The following is a 24,928-nucleotide window of genomic DNA, read 5'->3' as shown; positions in this document are numbered from 1 at the left end:
AAATTTTAGGACACTATGAACTCCTCTAGGAATTTAACCACGAACCTGAGAATTAAGTCCTTGGCTTTCTCAGATATAGGGACCTCTGGAGGAAACACCAGAGTTTCTTTCCAGTTCATCACTTTTCTGTATGTTTCTTGAGGTGTTTCAGAGCAAAAAGGTGGATATCCTAGGTATCAAATAAATAAAAAACGTTTCATCAGCTTTGTGATCAGTGAAGTTATACCCACCAAACATGTGCTACAAGAAACCAAACAACCCTGAGTGCCCTATTTAATAGTCAAAAATGCCACCATTCATCAATTTACAATAACATTGCTAATAAAGTCAATAAAATAAACGATTTAAAGCACTGCCTCCCCTTTTACCTGAAAAGCTATGAAGATAACCACTTTTATACGTGGGAGTCTGGGTTAAATACCCACCTTCCTGAAACAGGATCCCTGGAGAGCTCACTGGTACTGATCAGTATGTATTTAACATTGGGGGAACGTCAGAATTAAGTTTAAAAGACCTCAAATATTATAGTCAATGTTATCTGTAATATATTCAAACAGTGGCACTCAAAGAAATATATATATTTTGTACATAAATGAATGATAAAACATACCTATTAGCATTTCATACATAATCACTCCCAAAGACCACCAGTCACACAATTTGTTGTAACCAGTCTGCATGAATACTTCTGGAGCAATGTAATCTGGTGTCCCAACTGTGGAATATGCCTACAAAGGAGCAGCTTGTCAAACCAGCATTCTTAACATTTAAAAACTATCTATCTGAGGATGGTTTAGTACTAGAAAAAGCAATATATAGAGGAGTTAAATTTTCACTTATGTTTATTTTGCATGTTTATCATGTGCAAGGCTTAGTGGTAGGTAGTGAGTCAGGTAATATGTTATAGCCTATTATTTTTCCGTCTATTGACTTTCCTGAGGGAATGCTGAATTAGTTTTCCTTTCCCCACTTGAACAAATATTTATAGAGTGTCCATATGTGCCAGGCATTTTAAAAGAATATATTATTTCTGCCCCCACAAGAAACTCAATTAAGTTTTTTTTAATATAGCCTTCAGTCTATTTCAAAAAGAATGAAAAAGTTGAACCTAGAAGACCTGGCTTCCCTACTCACTACTAATGTGTTCTTGGGCAAATTATTTAATTTCTCTGAGGCTCAGCCTCTGCTTACATAAAACTGGAATAATAATACCTGCCTTAATAGAGTTGATATGAAGATGAAATGATAAACGGATGTGTTTTGTACACTACTAAAAAAATAAGCATGAGGTATTTTCATTATAAATGTAGTTCCAGGGTACTGCTTATCTATTAGGAAGCTATGCAGTTTTTAATTCTTAATTCATATAAAATCTTACAAAAATGATTTCTACAAGGCAGTAATTGTCAACTAGGGGTAGTACTCTTGGGGCCATGGCAAAATGTATGACTGCAGCAATTTTGTCATCTCAGTGACATGACTGGCATTTAGAGGGCAGGGGATCCAAGTGCTAAAGAAATTTCCTGCCCCAAACACTGAGTCCTTTCTACTTCTCCCTTGGGAAACACTTGATCTAAGGCTTGGCAGCTACTGGCCATAAGAATAATAAAACACACACCTGAGTAATCACCTATGAATATTTTGTAAATGGGGGCGGGGTACAGAATTCCCCCACCATAATTTTAAGCAGTATTCAGTTTTCCCCTTTAAAAATAGGGAATATTGCAATTATTCTCAATCGCAAAATCTAATCTAAAACTGACACATTTTAAAAGTAAAACAAAGTGTCTCTCCTTAATGGGTAACGCAATACATTTAAAAATACTGAAATGTTTTTACAAGCATAGGAAGTTTGCAGTTACTTAGGTTAATGAGATAATAAACTCAATAATGCAAAGGTCATTTTATTTGGTTTTAGAGGGTATTATTAGCCTGTTATTTTTCAGTCTATTGACTTTCCTAAGGGAATTGCGAGTTTTCCTTTCATCACTTGGTTGAACAAATATTTATAGAGTGTCTGTATGTGCCAGGCATTTTATAAGAAATGAGGAAAACAAAATCCAAAGGCACATTCTTAACCTGTAGATGGTTCATGGACCATGTTAACAGGACAAAGGGAAAGAGGTGGAAGGGGAAGCAATTCTTCTCTTTGCTCAATTTCCTCAGAGAGGAAATAGTATAGGGTGAAAAATCATGTAATTCTATATTAAAGGGGTAATTAAATTTATCTGTGGCAAAGCCAGCTTTTTCAAATTTTATGTTTTATTGTAACACTGTTTATATCCCAAACTTCCTGTTTACTTTATCTATAAAGAAGTTCTTAGAAACTCACAACCACCTTACTTGCTGATTGATATTTGTTGTATCAGGATTTATAACACAGGTATGAAAAATGGAAATCACAAGGCATTCATTACAATTGCATTCACCTCAGTGAGTTTTATTTAAAGTGCTAATTACTAGTAAACAGCTTACTCGTAGGTATGCTCAGTAAAGTACTCTAAAGTTATAAAGTAAAAACCAACACTTTGCTTTACAGGCAAGGAAACTTAACAGAGAAACTAAGAAAACTCTGTGATTCCAAAACAAGCGCTATCATTGTTACGAGGTGAATACTAATTATTATAAAGATACAAATAATCAAGTTAAAACCACTTAAGATTTTAGAACCAAGGCACAAAATTCTTTCTTAAAAACTGGTTGACTCACCAGTTGTCTCCTGTTCTTCTTCCAAGTTTCTGCTTTCCTCTTTGAGTTCATGTTCTGAAATGCTAATTTCAACAATATGGAATTGTAATCACGAGAGAAAAATGCTCTCCACAAAAACAAAATCACACATATACATCTAAAACACAGTGGACTAAGGAGTGGGGAAAAGGAAAGAACCTTCCATTCTCTACAGTATCTTAACCAGGGAAAAAACAAAACAAACAAACAAAACCAAACTTACAGAAGTCACTTGGTGGGTTGTGTGTGAGATTTCTATAAAATTCAGTCCTGTGAGCTTTCTTTAATCCCGTACACAAACCAAAATCCGATAATTTTACATGACCCTAAAAAAAATCCAGTAAAATTAGATTATATTAACTTTGAAAACAAAAAGCCTTGTTATAAACTCCTCTGTTAAATGCCAATTGTTATAAAAATCCTTAGCTTGGGATTTATACAAGCAAAATGTCAAATTATAAGTATCTGATGATGATATTTTTAAAAGTAGAAAATGGAGGGAGATAAAAAGAGAACCATATTCCCTGTTGTCATTTCATTTTCAAGTCCTTTCCTAGTACCTTATCATATAAAATAATGTTGTTTAGCAATATTCTAAATTGCAGTTGCTGATATCCACTCACAAAATCAGCTCTACTGCTCTAAAAAAATAATCGACAGCCTAGTAATTCACCAGTTTATTCACATGCCTTGGCATCCAATAAAAGGTTGTCTGGCTTAATATCCCGATGGATGAAACCCAACTGGTGGATCGCATCTATTGCCAGAACAGTCTCTGAAATGTAGAACTGTGTCTCCTCTTCTGTCAAGGTGTCTTTCTTCATTAGCAATGTCATCATGTCACCTAAATAAAGGAAAGTCAAATATATTATTATTGAAAATGTCTCGAAGGTGGAATACCTTGTAAAAGCTTTCCTGATTTTTTTTTGAGACAGAGTCTCACTCTGTTGCCCAGGTTGGAGTGCAGTGGTGTGATCATGGCTCACTGCAACCTCCACCTCCTAGGTTCAAATAGTTTTTGTGCCTCAGCCACCCAAGTAGCTGGGATTACAGGTGTGTGCCACCACACCCAGCTAATTTTTGTATTTTTAGTAGAGATGGGGTTTTGCCATGTTGGCCAGGTTGGTCTCAAACTCGTGGTTTCAAGCTATCTACCTGCCTCAGCATCCCAAAATACTGGGATTACAGGCATGAGCCACCATGCCCAGCTAGCTTTCCTGAGTTTGCATTTTATGATCTACCCAGTATATTTCTAACCATATCTTGGGCCAAATAAAAGTGCCATTGCATAAGCAGAAGTTTCATGACTTTTAATGGTTTTAAGGCAGAGACCATGTGAAATCAAATCACAAAAGAGCTGATAATGAAATAATATATACCACTCAACTTCTAGAATTAACTGCTGAGGAAAATGTCAAACTGCAAAAAAATCAGAATAAGTGCGCCTGGAAACCAAATATATTCTTTTGGAGTTTAGTGGGACATTATCCCACTAAAAAAAGGCACCTGCAGACATTCTTTTATTTTCAAAGAATTTTAAAACTTTTAACAGTTTTAACTGTTGTAAACACTGGTGCACTTACAACACAGAATTGATAACTGATTACATTTTTTTCATATATTTTTTGAGGCTTAAAATAAAAGTAGGGGCATGGGGGCAGTGGCTCACACCTGTATTCCCAACACTTTGGGAGGCTGAGGTGGGTGGATCACTTGAGGTCAGGAGTTCGAGACCAACCTGGCCAATATGGTGAAACCTCGTCTCGACTAAATACAAAAAAATTAGCTGGGCATGGTGGCAGGCGCCTGTAATCCCAGCTACTCAGGAGGCTGACGCAGGAGAATCGCTTGAACCAGGGAGGCAGAGGTTGCAGAGAGCCAAAATCATACCACTGCACTCCAGCCTAGGCAACAGAGCGAGACTTCATCTCAAAAAATAAAAATTAAAAACAAAACAAAACAAACAAAAAAACAAGTATTCTTTGCCCTCCATTGCCATTCTTTTCCCCTTGCCCTCTTTGCTGAGCAATGATTAAACCTCTTTTCTTTATAAATTACACAGTCTCAGGTATTATTTTTTGTAACAACACAAAATAAACTAACATAACTTCACTAACAATCAGTGAACCCAGAACGGTAATATTTAAAATGTGCTAACTTTATCATTCCTTTAAAACAATCTGTTTGTGGTAAAAATGAGCATCAATATGGTAGTAAATATTTTTAAACTATGACACTGTAAAGCCTTAGAGCAAGGAATATAAAAGTAGACCTCACCAATAAAATTATTATTGCATATAAAGATGTGCTTGTATCAGTCTGTCATTGATACAATGTTTGCTTTTACCTCCAGGGAGAAATTCCATGATTAGGTAAAGATTCCTCTTATCCTGAAAACTGTAAAACATCTTCACCACCCAGGCACCATCTGCTTCTACCAAAATATCTCTTTCTGCTCGGATATGGGCCACCTAGATGAATATATTTTTGAAAAAAAATCATAAACACATCACACATTTGTCAAACTCATCTCTTACACTTATCTATCCATAATAGTTAATGAAGAAAAGATGGAATTTCAGAAGATTTGATTCATATATGAATGATCATATTCTCATCAAATATGGAGAACCTCACGAAATAGTTTATTTTAGCTTATATCTTTAGGTCTAAAAAGGTGAGGTCAACAGGTATATTATGTGAGGCTAAGGCCTCTGAGGTAGAGCAAGAATCAGTCTAACAACTTTTTAACCAGAATCTCTACCCAGCCTAGGATCCTGGCTTTGTCATATAAAAGTCATAGTGTGACTTTTAAAGTTAAAAGTAGTAAGCCGGGCTGGGCGCAGCGGCTCACGCCTGTAATCCCAGCACTTTGGGAGGCCAAGGCGGGTGGATCACGAGGTCAGGAGATCGAGACCATCCTGGCTAAAACGGTGAAACCCCGTCTCTACTAAAAATACAAAAAATCAGCTGGGCGTGGTGGGCATGCACCTGTAGTCCCAGCTACTCGGGAGGCTGAGGCAGGAGAATCGCTTGAACCTGGTAGGCGGAGGATGCAGTGAGCTGAGATCGCGTCACTGCACTCCAGCCTGGTGATAGAATGAGACTCCAAAGGAGTAAGCAATGCCCTGTAAATTGGTATAGCAAAGCCAAGGTTGGCTAAAAATAGCAAACTATTTTTAATTGTTAAACAAAGGTCCCAGCTTGATCATTATTTGGTGTTTTTTAAGAAATAGTGACAATTATAGTGACTTTATATTATATTTAGTATTATAAAACCTCTATCATATCTATAAATGTTAGCTACAGCAAATTCGTGTAACTTTTGGGGATTTTGCCACTGATTTCTCGGACACATAATTACTAGAGATACTATTATGTGAAAATATTATATACTGGAAAATTTTATAAACTGGATAATTTATGGGGTTGGTATAACTGGTCAGTTTGCAGAAGCTTTTGCATTAATATATTTACACACTTTTTCCAAAAGTTACTAAGAAGATCTGATTTATGCTTTTGCTATTTTCACTGTGAAACATTATAATCTCTGGTCCAAAGCACACGAGAACATACATTTGTAAACTGTTTTATGATAATAAAATATCTGCTTAAAGTGTCATATTTGGAATTACTCCTAGTGCAGTAAATATTCTGAGATCAAAGCATAAGAGTTGAGGAGTAAGAACTTGTTTTCTGGCATGAAAATACTTTATAATTTCTATGGATCTGTTTCATTAAGTGAAAAGTGGTAGCAAGAGTGCCTAACTATTACCTTTCATGAAGCAATTTAAGGTGATAAGGAAAAGCCCTAAACTTTGGTGTTGCATCTGGTATGTAAGGAAAACAGCTACAACATAAACATGACTTGATTATTTTTAAATGGTTTAAAGCCAAATTACAGGATCTCTTTCCAAAACAGGATCCAAAGGTTGGAAAGTATGACCTGTGGTAACCTGGTACAACAATAGTGGGGAGATCAGTTGCTACTTAATTTTGCGGGGGTGGTTTGCATTAAAATAAATGTGATAAAAATTAAAATATTGCTGTATTAGAATTGAGTAGAAAAAAGCTTTCTAAGACAAAATTCAGTGGTAACAAATGCAAATTAATTTATACAGGGGTAAAAATCCCAAAATGCAAAAGCAACTAAACATTGGGCTACAGTGAGATTTCCGTCCCCCACCTCCCCGCAGGAAAGAGCAGTGGTCCAGAGGCTCCTTAACGTCCCACAAAATATTCTAGACCAAGGGCTGTCCAGTACAGATGTAACGCAAGTCATATATGTAATTTTTAAATTTTCTAGAAGCCACATACAGAGTGAAATTATTTTTAGTAATATAGTTTATGTAACCTAATATATCCAAGTATTATCACTTCAGTATGTAATCAATATAAAAATCATTGAAATATTTTATGGGGTTTTTTTTTTTTTTTTTTTGCACCAAGTCTTATTTGCTGGATATCTCAATTTGTGCCCAGCAGCCACATGTAGCTGGTATCTACACTACAGCGGGAACTAACTGCTTCCTTCTGTCCTTCCTATTATATCCTAGTAAGACTAATCCCATTATGGCTAAGTTAGATTCCTGTTGACCTCCTTGTCTCTGAGCCTATGCATCTTTACCTGCATCCTTATTCCCATCATTATCTACAGTTCTCTAATCCAACTCAACATCTCAACCTTCCTTGCCTTCCAAACCTCTTCCCTCTGGAGAATCATAGCCTGTCATCAACAAAATCCCCTATAACCCTGTCTCCAGATAGTTCCTATTACCTTCTTACCCTAACTGAAACTAGGGTGAAAAATCACCCAACTATGCCAATGGGTTTCACTTTAAATTCAGGACTGCAAATCTCAATGAGCCTTCAATTGCATTTCTTTAGCAGGTCTGCTCTCCCACACCTGAAAATGACCATTTCACAATTTCCCTCCTTAAATCTTCAAAAAGCTATCCCTCCTTTACTCGAAGACACCCCCTGTAACTGCATTAAGGCACAGGAAACATGGAGAGAGCCAAGAATATTTATAAAGTTACAGATTTTAGAGATATGTAAAATCAGCAAATTTCCAGGAGACTAGTTTTGATTATCTGATATATGATAGGGATTCTGGGAGCCAAGAACTGTCCTTTATTTTCACTGTAGTCAGAAAAGAAGGTATTTCAGGAGGTACGGACTGAATGTTCGTGCATCTACAAAATTCATAGAGTAAAGCTTTAATCTCCATCGAGCCTGTATTTGGAGATGGATCCTTAGGGAATTAATTAAGGTTAAATGAGGTCATAAGGGTGGAATTAGTGTCCTTAAAAGAAGAGACACCAGAGAGTTCTCACAGGAGTGTGTGTCCCTGCACACACCACGGAAAGGCCATGTGAAAACTTAGTGAAAGGTGGCCATCTGCAAGCCAGGAAGAGAGGCCTCACCAGAAACCAAAACCTGCCCGAACTTTCATTTTTGACTTGTAGCCTCCAAAACTGTGAGAAAATAAGTTTCTGTTGTTTAAGCTAATCAGCCTGTTGTGTTCTGTTATGGAAGTCTAAGCAGACTAATACATAGATTATAAACTTGGAAGAGACCTTAAAAGAATTGAGAAACACTAAAACAGGCTACCAAAAAGTTAGTAGCTTTTGTAGTAAGATGTGTAAATTGCTTCTTAAAAATTCTAATACAAACACTCTTAACACCTCGTCAGTGGATGCTCCTTTATATTACATGTGTTAAAGAACTCATACCTGCTCTTTTTCAAGCATATCAGCCTTTCTCAATATCTTCATTGCATAGATATGGCCTGTATCTTTCTTCTGGACCAACCGCACCTAAAATATAAAAACATATATTATAAATGTTAAATAGTCACTACTATTTGTTCAGGAATGAAAAGCAGCTTCCCTTAAAGAAGGCAGGAATTTGCCAGTGTTGGCATTTCAAGATATATATATATTTTTTGAGACGGAGTTTCATTCATGTCACCCAGGATGGAGTGCAATGATGGGATCTTAGCTCACTGCAACTTCCGCCTCCTGGGTTCAAGTGATTCTCCTGCCTCAGCCTCCCAAGTAGCTGGGATGATAGGCACCCACCACCACGCCTAGGTAATTTTTGTATTTTCAGTAGAGACGGGGTTTCACTGACCAGGCTGGTCTCGAACTCCTGACCTCAGGTGATCCACCCACCTCAGCCTCCCAAAGTGTTGGGATTACAAGTGTGAGCCACTGCACCCAGCCAGGAATATTTTAACACACATTTTAAATTATCTTAAGATACATATTTGCAGCAGTAGTGACTTTTAAAAACAAGCACACCTCTCCAAAAGCTCCTCTTCCTATAACTTTCAGAGACTCAAAGTCATCCAAGCCAAGTCTGGTCCTTTTGAGCCGTAAGAACTCTGTTTCTTTCCGAGCGTGTTGTGATCGACGTAACTTTTTCTATTAAAAAAAAAAGACAATTTAAAAGGATGATTTTATAATCAGGTTGTTTTGAAGGAGCTTCTAGTATTAAAAGATGATGCACATAAAAATAAATGATAGCACTAACATGTAATATACTATTAGGCTAAAACATTTTAAGGAAACTTTAAAAAATTTTTAACAATTGATAAATCTTTACTCTTGAAGTAGATGCCATTAAATATGTAATCTAGTCCATCATATTTGTCTCTATATATGTATAACTTATTCTTTCATCTATATGGTAACTTAATTCCATCAATAAAAATTAAATGTTAGGAAATGTTAATAGTATTCGGATACTGATTTTTATTCTGTCAGGAAATCTGCTTTGCTTCAATCCCTTAACTTCCAAGGTTGCTCGTTCACAACTACTGAGACTTGTGACAATAAAGTAACAACATAATGGTAGTGTATCCAAAGAGATTTACTTGTGATAGAATTTACTCTTGGGCAAATTTTAATAAACTGCTTGAAAATTGGCATACAATTTCCTGAAAATATAAAATTGCAAAAACAATTACAAGAAGAAGTCATTAAAATATCCAAGTCAGTAATTTTATAACTGATTCTACAAAGACCACAAAAAATAACTTCCATTAATAAGCAACACTGTGAAATACCTGAAGGTTACATTTCGAACAGGCATTTATTTTATTATTCTAAACTTCATTTTTCCCCCCTCACCAATCAAAATTCTGTTTTTTGACACAGCTCCTAGTAGAGGAAACACTAAGTGGAAAAGAAACAGTATCCGTGAAAAAATTTAACTCCTGTTCATCTTCAACTGAATCCTGTCAAGCTGTTAGTGGTTCAGTTCCGAGGCACAGACAAGTCAAAATGACAATAACAGCTTAGAAACACTGCTTCTAAATGCAGCTCATGGTATAGCCTCTCCCTACTCCTGTGTGTATCTGTTTTTAAAAGGGTTAGGTGAACTATTAATTAGAAATATGTATGTAAACATGTATTATCAATGCAATGGAATTCTGATACTTCTAACAAAGTTCATCTAAGAAGATAAAATCAAGAAATGTCTTCAAACAGCTAAATGAAGTTATACACTAAGGCACACCAATGAGTAAATTATGACAGTAATGAAGATAAAAATCAAGCACATAAATTAACAGGCTTTGCCTAATGTCTTTTTTTAATGTCTTTAATGTCTTTTTCCACATGTGATATTGAGCATAAAATACAATGGTACTATGGAAAAAGTAAGCAAGCAACAATGAAATATAATTTTTTTCATTAAGAAGTGAGGCAATAAGCCTGGCACGGTGGCTCACGCCTGTAATCCCAGGACTTTGGGAGGCCGAGGTGGGTGGATAACCAGGTCAGGAGATGGAGACCATCCTGGCCAACATGGTGAACCCCCCCCCAGTCTCTACTAAAATACAAAAATCAGCTGGGCGTGGTGGCATGCAACTGTACTCAGGAGGCTGAGGCAGGAGAATCGCTTGAACCTGGGAGGCGGAAGTTGCGGTGAGCCAAGATCCCACTGTTGCACTCCAGCCTGGGTGACAAGAGCGAAACTCCGCGTCAAAAATATGTGTGTGTGTGTGTGTGTGTGTGTGTGTGTGTGTGTATGTATATATATATATATCCTGAAATAACAACAGTGGCAAATCCCTGCTTTCTTTAAGGGAAGCTACTTAAATATCATTTTCACGGAGCTAAAATTACATTGATAATAATTAAGAAAACAAATGCGGCCTAAAACAATAGTGAAGACTATTTTTTTGCTGCTTTTTACATAAATGCAATAACAAATACCTTTTTTTGCACATAGGTATTCAAAAATACCTTTTGAATAATAAAATAAATTACTAGTAAAACAAAAGATAGCTCCAAAAAGTATCTGATTTAAAATTTTAAGACTAATTCTTAAAAGGCCACTTGGCGGCGCTATAGTGTCATGTCCTTTAAAGAAGTGCTGAGGAGGGTTTTTTAATTACATAAATGAGTAAGTATAAGAATTCTGAAAGATATTTTGAATCTCTCCCTTTATAGATTATAATACAGTTGGATATAGTTGCAGAAATCCTGCCTAATCTGAATGGAAAAGATGACTTCACTATACAGTTTCATAAATTGTCTACTAGTTTGTATAATGCAGCATTCAAACAATTTATGTGGTTTTGGCCACAGCCATTTAATAGCAAAAAGACAGTCACAAGTGTATGGAACACATAATTCTATAAAAATAAGCATCACCTATAACATTGTTACATAATTTTTAAAAAATCGATTCCATGATTTTTGTCTTAGAATCAGTGTTGCAGTCCAGAGGTAGCTGAAGCAAATTCATGTTAAAAAAAAAAAAAAAAAAAAATCGGTGAAAAAGCCTGTTGATATATTTACTCACAATCTGCATAAATTAAGTAGCCTTGAAAGACAAAAAGTATCCTTGTGGTAATCACATCCTTTCCTCTTCAAAGAAGACAACAAAAATCTGTGGACAGCTTAACATTTCATGACTCTCTTTTATAGCTTGAATTTGCCTATTTAGTTTTTTGTTAAATAACAATCCATGTTGGATGGGATTTTCTTAAGTGAGATGAAACTAGAAAGTAATTTTCTTCCTTTCTCCCTTCCTTTTTATATAGGTGCTCCTCAAACTTGATCTGTCGGGTGGCCAGTATTTGTATAAGACAGACATGCATACAAAGTTTTCAGATGTAAAAGCGTTCAGCTAGCAACTTCATCGATTTTATTTTTTTTATTTTTTTATTTTTTGGAGACGGAGTCTCGCTCTGTCGCCCAGGCTGGAGTGCAGTGGCCGGATCTCAGCTCACTGCAAGCTCTGCCTCCCAGGTTTTACGCCTTTCTCCTGCCTCAGCCTCCCGAGTAGCTGGGACTACAGGCGCCCGTCACCTCGCCCGGCTAGTTTTTTGTATTTTTTAGTAGAGACGGGGTTTCACCGTGTTAGCCAGGATGGTCTCGATCTCCTGACCTCGTGATCCGCCTGTCTCGGCCTCCCAAAGTGCTGGGATTACAGGCTTGAGCCACCGCGCCCGGCCCATCGATTTTATTTTTATGAAACAATTTTATTTTTTATCAAGCCCACCCCATATAAAGATGCTGTAACATACTTTATATTAAGGTTGAGAGAGCTTGTCTATTTTATAGAATTTGATATAATCCAGGCTCTAGCATGGGGCCTAATAAGCACTTGTGGAATTAAAAACATTTTTACAGAAAAACATTAGAAGTTTTATAAACTGGAATTATGGGCCACTGACTTTTTATGGAAAATCATCTCCTATTTTCTACAAGTTATCCAGAAAAATTAGAGAAAATAGCTGTAAATGTAGTTACCACTCGCTGATGCAGACCAGAAGTTGCAGACAGGAAGCGACAAACTATATTCAGCCTACAGATATATTTGCTTTGGACTGCAAGTTGTTTTTCAAAAACAGGTGATTGGTTATTCCGCAAAAAAATCCAGATTAACAGCTTCTCTGGAAAAACAGGGCCTTGGCCACAGGAGCCAATGGTAGCAATCCCCTTTAGATGAGCCCTGGTTCCCTAATTTGTCAGTCCCCACCACTGATGCCAGTCCCCAGGAGACATGTCCAAGTGGGCTGGGACTCTTATTACAGCAACGTGAAAAGTGGCATGTCTTTGCCAACAGATAAACTGTGAGGATCAATATTTAAGAAAATAATAAATATTTTTTAAAAAGGAAAAATATTAATATATTTCTTTGTGGAAGCAAAAAAATCATATAAGTTGAATATGGAAACAAAGTATATCTGGATCAAAAGAATATATAACCCTAGATGCCACTATGAAACTAACCTGGCCAGCTTGTCTCACTTCTGTCGCCTGCTTAATGCTTGGGCATCTGTTTTAGCGGTCTCTTCCCTACACTTCAAATTAAGATCTGATATTTAAGATTTCTGTATCAATATAATGATGTATAATATATAAATGCAATTATATGGTTATTAATTATAAGAAATTTATAATTCTAATTTTAAAATGAGGAAAAATATGCTGTCTTATTTTTTCTCTATAGATTGGAATACAGATTTAAGTCACTACCTTTCTCACTAAAATTTAAAGGACATAAATGAGCTTTTAAAATATTAATGTTATGTAAATAATAATAGATAATTTTAAATGTAAAAACATTTGAGTTTTCTAGATTGAGTCAACTGATTAGCAAAGTTACCACCTTTAGTATAAATCATAAAACACTGTATTTGATTTAAACATTGCAACTATAAGGAACAGGTACAGTCCTAGGAAAGGTACAGGGAAGATTAGATACTGATTTGATTTCAATTACTCATTTGAAATGATGGTCTACTCTTTAAATACAGAAACTTTTTTTTGTTTTTTTGTTTTTTTTTTTTTTTTTGAGACAGTCTCCCATTCTGTCAACCAGGCTGGAGTGCAATGGCATGATCTCAGCTCACCGCAGCCTCCACCTTCTAAGTTCTAAGCTCAAGTGATCCTCCCATCTGAGCCTCCTGAGTAGCTGGGACTACATACATAGGACACCATGCTTAATTAAAAAAAATTTTTTTTAATTAAAAAAATTTAATTTTTTTGCTCTGTCGCCCGGGCTGGAGTGCAGTGGCGCGATCTCGGCTCACTGCAAGCTCCGCCTCCCGGGTTCACGCCATTCTCCTGCCTCAGCCTCCCGAGTAGCTGGGACTACAGGCGCCCGCCACCTCGCCCGGCTAGTTTTTTTTGTATTTTTTAGTAGAGAAGGGGTTTCACCGTGTCAGCCAGCATGGTCTCGATCTCCTGACCTCGTGATCCACCTGTCTCAGCCTCCCAAAGTGCTGGGATTACAGGCTTGAGCCACCGCGCCCGGCCAATATTTAAAATTTTTTGTAAAGAACAGGTCTTACTATATTTCCCAGGCTGATCTTGAACTCCTGGGCTCAAGTGATCCTCCTATCGTGGCCTCCCAAAGTGCTGGGATTACAGGTGTATGCCACTGCACTCAGCATGTTAAACTAATCAATCTAGGTTGTGACTCTCTATTGCCTAGTACTAAAGCATACCTTTTTTAGTAAACTATTCTAAACCTAGCTTTCCATGGTGTGCTATCAACTTCGGAAAAGGAAAAGGAATAAAAGGAAATTAATATAAATAATTAAATAAATAAATTAAATTAATAAAATAAAATAAAATTAATTAATTAAAAAATAAAAGGAAATTACTTCGCTATTTCCTTTTGTTGCACCCTTTATAGCTCAAATGTAAACTCATTATTCTGTATATGTATTATTTTGTATACACCTCTTACCTCTAATGTAAATTCTACCCATTCTTTACAATTCAAATCAATTGTTACTTCTTCTATGAAACCTTTTCTGATCCTCTGAATTAGAGGAAAAATCTTCTCTATATTTCCAAAGTTCACCACATTCTATCATGCGTACGTATTTTTACACACACACACCCACTCTCCCTCTCCTACTGTAAAACTCCTTGAGGGCAAAAGCCATTATTCGTTTATTCACCAAATATTTGTTTTAGCTCTCCCAGACAGCTGTGGAGATGTAATGCTCAACAAGACGTTACAGTGTCTACTCTTTGGGAAGACTGTATTTTAAGGCTCCCATGGGGATAGGAACAGTAGAATACAGAAGGTACCTTGAGAGGTTAAGGAAGATTTCCCAGTGGAAGTGATGCCTGAAGTGAGGCCTAAAGCTGCTTCTTTGCCCAGGCTGGAGTAAAATGATGTATCATAGCTCATGGCAACCTCAAAACTCCCAGGCTCTGGTGATCCTCCCACCTCTACCCTACCAAGTAGCCAGGACTACAGGCATGCACCACCATGCCCAGCTACTAAAGATTCTTAAGAATAATGGGAGTTGGGTAGGAGTAAGGAAGAGTTCTAAGCAGCAGAAAGACCATGTGAAAAGGTCCACAGGCAAGACAGGGGACATCAAAGAAATTCATACTTGTCAGCATGGGGGGTGGGTGACATGAAGTGAGGCTAGAGAGAGAGAAGCAGAGGCCAACTCGTGAAGGGTGGTGTATACCAATGTTAAAGAGCCTGCCCATATCCCGAGATAAGGGAGCCAGTGAAGGATTATTAAGCAAAACAGTGATGTGATCAAATCTATTTTTAGACCGATTACTCTAGCTGCAGTACACAGAAAAACTGGGGGTGGGAAATGGGGAGACCAGTTGGGGACAGTTATTTTTCAGGTTAAAATATATAGTAGTTTAAACTAGGGTAATAGCACTGAACTAGAGAAATAGATAGCTTTAAAAGAATATTTAGAAAAAATTTTTAGAAGAATTGGCAATTGGTTAATTCCTCCTGTAGTCTGCCTTTCTTGTTCCACACACCTAAAATACAGTAGGCAATGTTCTCTGAATATGTGTTCTTGGAATTAAAAAGAAAAAAAAAAGAAAACCTGCCTCTTTCTAAAGATATCAATAAAAGATATCCATGACAGCAACAAAGTAAGAAGCCCATATTCAAATGATAAAATGCACATTATTTAAGTTATAAAATAGCTGATGTCAAATGAATGAAAAGTCACTGGGGGTGCTTTTGTACAGTAACTATAGGTAATGACATTACCTCTTCATCTGCTAATCCTTCTTCTTCCATGGCCACTTCTAGTTTCTTCTGCCTTTTCAAAGGAAAAAAAATAATTTAAATTTTAAACACATTCCTAACTATTCCCACTTAAGAAATATACCTTTATTTATTCAAGTTAACCACTTCAGCTTGCTAGCCTTAAAAAAAAAAAAAGTCTTTCAAGTTGGATCAAGATAATCACTAAGAATAGTTTTCCTTCTCAAAAAACAAACCCAGATTTTGCTTTCTCATATGGCCAAATGAATAATTTACTTCTAAAGCTTACTTCACTCTCCTGCCTAAATGAAATGTTGGCAATGACTGATGTTCTAATATGGAAAACTCTGCTATTTAATGTTCAATCCATGAATATCATTAATACTTCTCAATGCTTATATTAGAAATACAAAAAGATGGCTATAATGACTAAAAGTATAAAATTTTAAGGTAGATATCCCTGGTTCTAACACTTACTAGCTAAATGAGCTTGGCTAAGTCTCTCACTTAAACTCTAAGCTCAGTTTTCCTTAATTTATCAAGGAAAAATGTTCAATGCAATTGCATTTATTTTATTGTATTAAAATTATTTGAAAATTGGGAAGTCATACATGTGTATCTGTAAAAACCCACTAGCGGCCAGGCACGGTGGCTCACACCTGTAATCCCAGCACTTTGGGAGGCCAAGGTGGTGGATCATGAGGTCAGGAGATAGAGACCATCCTGGCTAACACTGTGAAACCCTGTGTCTACTAAAACTACAAAAAAAATTAGCCAGGCGTGGTGGTAGGCGCCTGTAATCCCAGCTACTTGGGAGGCTGAGACAGAAGAATTGCCTGAACCCGGGAGGCAGAGGTTGCAGTGAGCCGAGATCGTGCCACTAAACTCCTGCACACTGCTCTGGTCGACAGAGCGAGACTCTTGTCTCAAAATAAATAAATAAATAAATATTAAAAAAAAAAAAAAACCCACTAGCTACCAGAACATTTGCTTTTCTAGGTACAGCCAGGTTCAGTTACTCATTTTTTTTTAAACAGCACCCTTGAAGTTAGTTAAGCTAAGCATTTGAGGTAAGGGCAGTATGGATGAAGTAACTAAAACTACAGAAATGGTTGTGGAACACATTTTGCAACTCATTTCCAAGTGAATATTAGTATTTTATTTCTATTGTATTGCTTTTCCCTAAATATAAACCTAGTAGAACTCCTCCTAATTAGTTTTGGAGTGTGTCAGAATAACAGTAACTTTTCAGGATTTAACTGAATGGGTATAAGGGTTAAGGACTGAAACCCTCTCACAACTTTTTTGATATTTGTTATTCATGGCTACATGTCCAAAGGTAAGTTTCTTCCTAAACCATCATTAAGATCACTTATTTTTCCTTCTTATAGAAGATCTGTAACATTTAAAGCCTGTTGATACATCAGCACCCCACTGGAGAGGATGAGGCCTAAGAGCATATCCTCCATCACGTTTCCTCAGTGCTTGTCATAGGCACCTACCTTGGTGCTTATTACACTGATTTGTATCTTTTGTTTATGCATTATTTCCCCTAGGCCCCAACCCTTAGACGAGAATAATCTCCTAACATCAGCGTCTGTGCTGCCATCATCTACCCCTAGGCACTTCAGTGCTGCTTGTTGAATGATTTTCAGTTTTCTCCTCTGCAGAAAGAATCCGGAGAGTAAGAGGACCATTATTCTGGGAGGAGCTATCAACATATAAGCAACTTTATTATTCTTCTGCTGAATTTCCACTGTCCCTTTCCTCAGTTATTGCCAAGACTAACACTTCATGAAATCATTCCTCATTCTGGAAGAGATACAGTAACTTTTATCCATTTCTACCATATCTAAACAGGAAGATCCATGATTTCTGTTGTACCTTTTTTAAAAATAGTTTTCCACCTAAAATGCTCTTACGCTTTGCTCTGATTAGAAATTTATTGGGCTTATGCATTTCTCCAATTAGTTAAGCCTTAAAAATACAACACATATTTTCTCAAAGTATAAGCTTTTAGAAAATATGAGCTGATTGTTTGACTTCCACTGGCACCAAGCTGAGACAACTTTTTTTTTTAATAACGCAGATAATTTTATTGTTACTTTCCTTTATTTGGAAATAGCGAACTGAATTACTTTAACACTGCAGCAAGTAAAGACAATGAACCTTTGAAATTCTGAGGAATTTTTTTAAGTGCCTGCTTTTTCTTCCTTGGTTCTCTTCTACTTTATTCACTCTCCCAGGATGATATGATCACTTCCAGAGACTTTAATTACCTTATCATTCATTTAATTATTGATATATTTATATTTATTTCTAACTTATCTTGTGCTTTTTATTTTGGGATTTCATTTTTTCCATTTTTGGTATTTCAGTTTTTCTTTCTCTCTTGCATTCTTTTGAACTGACTTTTTTTTTCTCAGTCCAATTTTTTCCTTCTGCTAGTCTGGAAATTACAAACTCTATTTTTATCATTTTATGGTTACTCTAGAAATTACAACATAATTTGTCAAACTCTGAAGCTAATCTCTATGCCCTTTCTACTAAACTCATTCTAATTACTTCTTTCCTGAATTATATTTTGCTGTTGGAAAATATTATAATTCTATTTTTTAATGTGTAAGATATTATCGCTATTATTTCTGTTGCTTTATAGAATTTTTGTTGAGATTTATCCACCTACTTACCATTTAGATCTTCTATTTGTGATCCCTTTCCTTCTGCCTAAATGGAATCTTTTAGAATTTCTGCTGATGCTCTTTTTTTTATTTGTTTGCCTCTGCTCCATCCTCGTTCCTCTCCTCCCTTTCAAAACTTTTAGAGATATGTCAGCTTTTCTCATGATTCTGTGTTTCTCAACTCTGTTTCGCATATTCCTATTTTAGGAATTATGTTTCCTGAATTATTTTCCAGTTCACTAATTCTCACCATACCTGTATCTAATCTGCAGTTAAATCCGTCCGAAATTAAATTAGACTCTTCCTCTCTATTTCATTTAAACTGTACCACTCTCAGTTTGCCCAGGCATGAAATTTCAGAGGCAACATTGACTTATTTCCCTCACATTGCATATCTGGCTAGTAGCCACATTTTGTCAATTTTTCTTGTCAATTCTCTGTTGTCACGATTCTAATTCAAGCCTTCTTTCCATTTACCTGGACTACATCACTAGCCTTTCCTGTTTCTAATTCCCACCCTGACCCCAAACTATTCTCTGTATCACAACTAAAGTTCCCTTCCAGAGAAACACTTGTTTTCATTTGATTCTTCTGCTCAAAAACATCCAAGGTTCTCCACTACCATGAAGAGAGCTACATTAACAAAGAATCCAAGGCTCCCAGGATGTTGAAATCTAGCACATCCTGTGCTTGAGCCAAATTGGTCACTGCCTGACCTGGTGATTTCTTCTGTCTCTAATATCCTTCCCTCCTGCTCTTTTGCCTCTGTCTCCTTCCTTTTATGCATGTATAAATAGTTTTCTTCCTTTAGAGCCCTGTTTAAATGCCACCACTATTTACAAAGCTTTCCCAGTTGCCTAGACAAAGGCACATTCTCCCTTCCTTGTACTTATCTTAATATTCTTCACTCTTTCATGTAGTATTTATGTGTGTTATCTCCTTTACTGTAAGTTTTCTAAAGGCAAAATAACATGTCATTCTTTTTTTATTCTTCTATTCCCACCGATATGCACACAACACTGTAAAAGGTTCTGGAGTAAAATCAGTCATTCATAAAGCATCCTTTTTGAGTCTCACTCTGTTGCCCAGGCTGGAGTGCAGTGGTACGATCTTTGCTCACCACAGCGTTGGCTCACTGCAACCTTCAAGCAATTCTCCTGCCTCAGCCTCCTGAGTAGCTGGAATTACAGGCACCTGCCACCACACCCAGCTAATTTTTTGTATTTTCAGTAGGGTTTCACCATGTTGGCCAGGCTGGTCTTGAACTCCTAACCTCAGCCTCGGCCTCCCAAAGTGCTGGCATTATAGGCATGAGCCACACCACACCCAGCCAGGCACCCCTTTAAAAGAAAATGTAAAAACATATCATAATTTCCTGTTTGGAAAAGGTTTGTTGAAAACGTAATTGACATGTGATATGGGTATATAGATACACAAGACTTGGGGCACCTCAGGAAACTACTCTGTGGAAATAAAACACATGTTTATGTGCACTGTCAGTACAGGAAACTTAAAAACAGCATGCAGGGATCCATAATATTCATATTATTCATGGAAAACAAGTTTCTATTCCACTCACAGCACAAGAGCTTATTTAACTAAAAAAAAGTTTTGATTAGCCCTTACTATACCTGGTTTCTCTCTCTTCATGCTGTAAAATTAGGTTGCTATAAAAATTCTCCAGTGTGAGCTTGGCTACAGTCACTCTTTCCCGGGTATGGTTGCTCATAGGAAAGGTTGTTGTAGTCCCTGCCGTCATTGCCATAGTAACAGAAACTGAAACAACATAGAAAAACAAATTATTCAGTGGGGAAAAAAAGCTATCTTTTATAATAAACTCTGGAACTATTTAATTTCAACTAAGAAAAATTCTACCTTAACAGTTAACACAGCCAAGTATTTCACATGATAAATAATACAAAACTAGGGAAGAAAGAAAAGCACTATTTCCAAAGCAAGAGAAATTCATATTGTGGTGGCAAAACCAGGAGTTAATGACAGCAAAGAAGAACTGGTGGCATTCATATATAATATAGACACATTTATATACAAAGGTCACATTCAACAAGCATTCAAAACAAGAAAAGTTCCATCTATTTTGTCATTTCATTACTAAATAAAATCTATAAGATAGTGCTAATAGTTATGTCCCTGATAAATGTCAGTCTCCTAAGAGTTACTGCAGTTTAGTTAAATAGTAAGAAGTAGCTTCTGCCTTATGAGTTCTATGAAACATGAAGTGTTGTATCAAATATGCATATAAACACCAGCCTAAAGCAATTTTTACATATATTGTAGGGGGAAACTACTTTTAGAAACAGGCCCCTTAGGATGGGGCTCATAGCTGCCCCATTTCATTCTGAATTCTGGGTCATTCCAAAAAGTGCTATAACAAGGTATAGTATACTTCTCCAGATTGTACAGCCCATTGCATTTTCAAATGAAACTCAAATGCCTATAGGAACCAAGAAGGAAACAGAAATGTATGAAGCCAGGTAACAATAGGGAAGCTCTGTGGCCTTAACTGGACGATGGATGTCTCCTTCAAGGCATTCCAGTGCCAACTTTTAGAGATCACTGGGCCACACAATCGAAGTACTGGCTCAAAGAAGATAATCTGGACTATTAGATAAGGAGTGTGGCAAAATGGCCACTTGACAGGGGGAAGACTGAACTCTGGTGTCTGCGGCAGGTGGGCACTGACCCTAAGAGACTTGCCTACCATGGCCATATCTGGATAAAAAGACTAGAACAGTTCATACATTAAAGAGGCTTTGCTTATCTAGATGAAGATCATAACAGATCAGTCCAAAGAAGACACAGCTTGCCAAGAGTGACCATCCCAAAGCATTCTTAGTTGAAAAGTATTCCCCAAACCTGCCACCTATGCCCCAATATCCATCTTGCTTTAATTACATGAAGAGACAGAGCCCTGGATGTACACCTGAAGTGGACTAGATTCCAGGGTTGATGGAATGAACCAAGAGATGTCAAGCAAGTCAAGTATAGGTTGAAAGCAAACAAGTAGCTATGGCAAACCCCCCAGTTCTACTGTTGTCCTGTTAGGGGTTTATACCTCAATGTACCGCTTGAGCCTGAGAATCATTATGTCTAAAACTGCATTGATTATTTTGGCATTATAAATTTGTTCCTCTGCTGACTACTTTAAACGAGAAGCTGATCGTGTCACTTGTTTAGAATCAGTCATGGCTCCTCATTGCCTTACTGCAAGTCAAATTAGCTAAACATAATAAATAAGAACAACTCACATTCACTGAGTGTGATTATATTTCAGCAACTTTATGATATTTTCTTCACTGATTTCCCCTTTTTTTTTCTCCTGAGGATTTTAGATAGAGGCACTTGCCATGCATGATTGCATTTCATCCTCGTAACAGCCCTGCAAAGTAGGGAACTGAAGTTTGGAGCAGTCACACAGCTAGTGTGATGTGGAGTCAGGACTCTAACTTGCTATCCTTATCTGTTGCTTTTAATCTTTTCGATCCTTATCTGATGCTCTTCCTCACCACTCATTCTTTTCCCAACATACCCAGCTCCTTCATGCCTCCAAGCTCTTGCATGGCCTATTCCTAAAGCACTTATATCCACCACTGTCTCTGCAGGAATCTGCTGATCCCTTATGGCCCAGTTGAGCTGAAGTCTTACCGTGGTGACTTCTCTAACATGCTCTACCGGAAGATATATCACATCTCTCATTTTTTTGGTGCATATTCTCTAACATTTGTAGTCAGGTACCGGTGCTTATCACTCCTAAGAAAAATTCAACCCTAAAAGTTAATTCCACCAAACCAGGAACACCTCCAAGTAAGAACTCTTTCTGATTCATTTTTCAAAACACCACAACACTACTACATCTGACTCAGAGTAGCCATGAATGAATGAATGAGACAACCTATTGACTGGGGGGAGGGAGGGGGCGCAGTAGGAGTAGTTGAAAGAATTAGCCAATAGTAAAGTACTCTACAAAGATTGGCTAATAAGCAACTGTGGAAAAAGAAATTACAGAAGGTAGAAGTCAGAAATTAAAAGATCTAATCCTAGCCTTGTTGCTAAATGATCATATGGTCTTATTCAAATCACCACAGCACCCTTAACTCAAGTCACTTTTCCCAAAACAGGGTTTAAAATATTTGCTCTGCTTGGTTCACAGGCCTAGTCTATGGCCATCTGAGATAACACACAGGAAAGCCACAATGGCTTATACAAATGTAAGATACTATTCTAGGCACCTAGTTTAATCTTTGTATTGTGCTAAATGCTTTAATAATAATGAGCATTATTTTTAAAACAATAAATAGTGAAAAATAAACTCAAGAATTATCACAGCCAAGTGATTTTTAAGGATTAAGCTGCTCTTACTGGATTGCTAAGACAATGCTGCCAAATCATTTTTGGAAATTTCAGAATCATTGGGTTCATGTTCTATGTTTCAGGATCAAATGCAGAAAGGTCAAAGAATGGCAGGCACAGTGGCTCATGCCTCTAATCCCAGCACTTTGTGAGGCCAAAATCACTTGAGGCCAAGAGTCTGAGACTAGCCCGGGATCTCCTCCTCTCTACATTTTTTTTTTTTAATTAGCTGCGTATGGTGGTGCACACCTGTAGTCTCAGCTACTCTGGAGGATGAGACAGGAAGACTGCTTGAACCCTCGTTCAAGGTTACAATGAGCTGTGATTGCACCACTGCACTGCAGCCTGGGTGATGGAGCAAGACCCTGTTTCTAACTGAAAAAAAAAAAAAAAGAAAAAGAAAGGTCAAAGAAGGAAAAGTGAAACAGGGATGGTGCACAGAAAACATCTCTGAAATCAAATCACATTTGTTAATTGGGGCTTGGGGTGGGAGAGAGATGGACTGGAAATTGAGGAATTTAAGTAAATTTAAGAAACCTAGACTACACAAAGTTAAATAGTTTCTTACTATAAGATTTCCCAGCACCTTTCTTTTTTTTTGACAATTTCACTCTGTCGCCCAGGCTGGAATGCAGTGGTGCGACCTCCACTCACTGCAACCTCCACCTCCCGAGTTCAAGCGATTCTCCCGCCTCAGCCTTCCGAGTAGCTGAGATTACAGATGCACGCTAACGTTTGTATATTTAGTAGATATGGGGTTTCACCAAGTTGGCCAGGCTGGTCTCAAACTCCTGACCTCAAGTGATCTGCCTGTCTTGGCCTCCCAAAGTGCTGGGATTACAGGCACGAGCCACCTTGCCCAGCCTTCCCAGCTTCTTTAATATGCTAACATGCATCCTGATCCTGAATCCTCAAAAGGAGGACAGGTATACAATTTGTAGTAGTATTCCAGTGAACGTTCCCTAGGCATATAAAATTTAAGTTCATGGATACTTTTCTTCAACTGCCTGTTACTTTTTCAACAAATATTTGTGGCGGGGGGGGGGGGGGGGGCCTTAAAAGTTCCATTACAGAGCAACACCCTACGATTGTAGAATGATTTCTGACTTGCCTTGTATTCGTTCTAGCAAAAAGATATTAATGAACAGAGAAAATGTCCAGAAGATCTGTAGCTAATAAAAATTTATAAAGTGGTTTGCCACTTTACAAGTTTGCCTTTACAAAAGGTCAAAACCCAACTCTAGTTGTCCAAGGCCTTATATAGTCCTTTCAAAAAATGAATGGTGAAACACATAAAAAACCTTTTATAATGCCTCTTGAAAAAAGCACAAAGAAATAACACATCACTCACAGAATTATGCTGTTCACAGTTATGCTTGCAGAAGTTGGAGAGAAAGATGTATGTTGAACTTGGGGTGTGGCCTTGGAGGGAGCTGACTGCCAAGGGGCCTTGTCGAGCAGGCTGCCCTGCTCAGTCTGCCAAGTGGCAAGGTCTGGCCCTCAGCTGCCAGTGTCTCAAGGCAATCAAATTCTGGAAGCCACTTTATCCTAACAAAGTTCACAAAAGACAAATATACAAGACAGAATGGCAGTTTATTGATTTACACAGTAAGAAACTGAGTCACAATAAATTAGATTCAGAAGATTGCTTGGTGAGCATGGCATCAAAACAAAGAGAACTGTTATTCAATTTAAATGTTTAATAGCATCAGGATAAGGTGGAATCTAAAACACACAAGGCTGATGGCTATCTTGCCTAGGGCGCCTATGCCCACTGGAAAGTGGCTGTAGGAGATGGTCTGCTACTGACCAGACCTTCCCAGAATGAAGCCAAATTGGGGGGCCAGAGGTGGACAAAACTTTTGAGGAACATTACTGAGCAAAACTTTTGAGGAACATTATTGAGCAAAACTTTTGAGGAAATTTTTGTGAAACATAAAGAAGTGTTAGGGAATTCAAAACAATTCCAAACAACAGAAATTATCTGCATTTAACAGTATAAAAATAGGGCCAGGCATGGTGGCACATGTCTGTAGCCCCAGCTACTTAGGAGGCTGAGACCGGAGGGTCATCTGAGCCCACGAGTTCAAGGCTGTAGTGCACTATGGTGAAGCCTATGCATAGCCACTGGACTCCAGCCT

At 37.4% G+C, this 24,928-nt stretch overlaps 1 protein-coding gene across 2 annotated transcripts in view; it reads right to left on the bottom strand.

The window, feature by feature from the left end:
• Positions 1–24,928, bottom strand: part of STK38L (serine/threonine kinase 38 like) — a 79,210-nt gene that overhangs the window by 7,719 nt on the left and 46,563 nt on the right. For both annotated transcript variants that reach the window (XM_023209025.1, XM_023209024.1), the window contains 10 exons: positions 20,048–20,192; positions 15,739–15,790; positions 9,033–9,155; positions 8,463–8,546; positions 5,075–5,198; positions 3,417–3,571; positions 2,951–3,053; positions 2,710–2,771; positions 611–728; positions 46–169 (listed from right to left, as the gene is read on the bottom strand). In XM_023209025.1, coding sequence (XP_023064793.1) covers positions 46–169; positions 611–728; positions 2,710–2,771; positions 2,951–3,053; positions 3,417–3,571; positions 5,075–5,198; positions 8,463–8,546; positions 9,033–9,155; positions 15,739–15,790; positions 20,048–20,181 — 1,079 coding nt within the window. In that variant the 5' untranslated portion in view covers positions 20,182–20,192. The remainder of the gene's footprint in view (positions 1–45; positions 170–610; positions 729–2,709; positions 2,772–2,950; positions 3,054–3,416; positions 3,572–5,074; positions 5,199–8,462; positions 8,547–9,032; positions 9,156–15,738; positions 15,791–20,047; positions 20,193–24,928) is intronic.

Source organism: Piliocolobus tephrosceles, chromosome 10 (assembly GCF_002776525.5).
Source record: "Piliocolobus tephrosceles isolate RC106 chromosome 10, ASM277652v3, whole genome shotgun sequence".
NCBI lineage: Eukaryota > Metazoa > Chordata > Mammalia > Primates > Cercopithecidae > Piliocolobus > Piliocolobus tephrosceles.
This window is presented reverse-complemented; position numbering and strand designations above follow the sequence as displayed.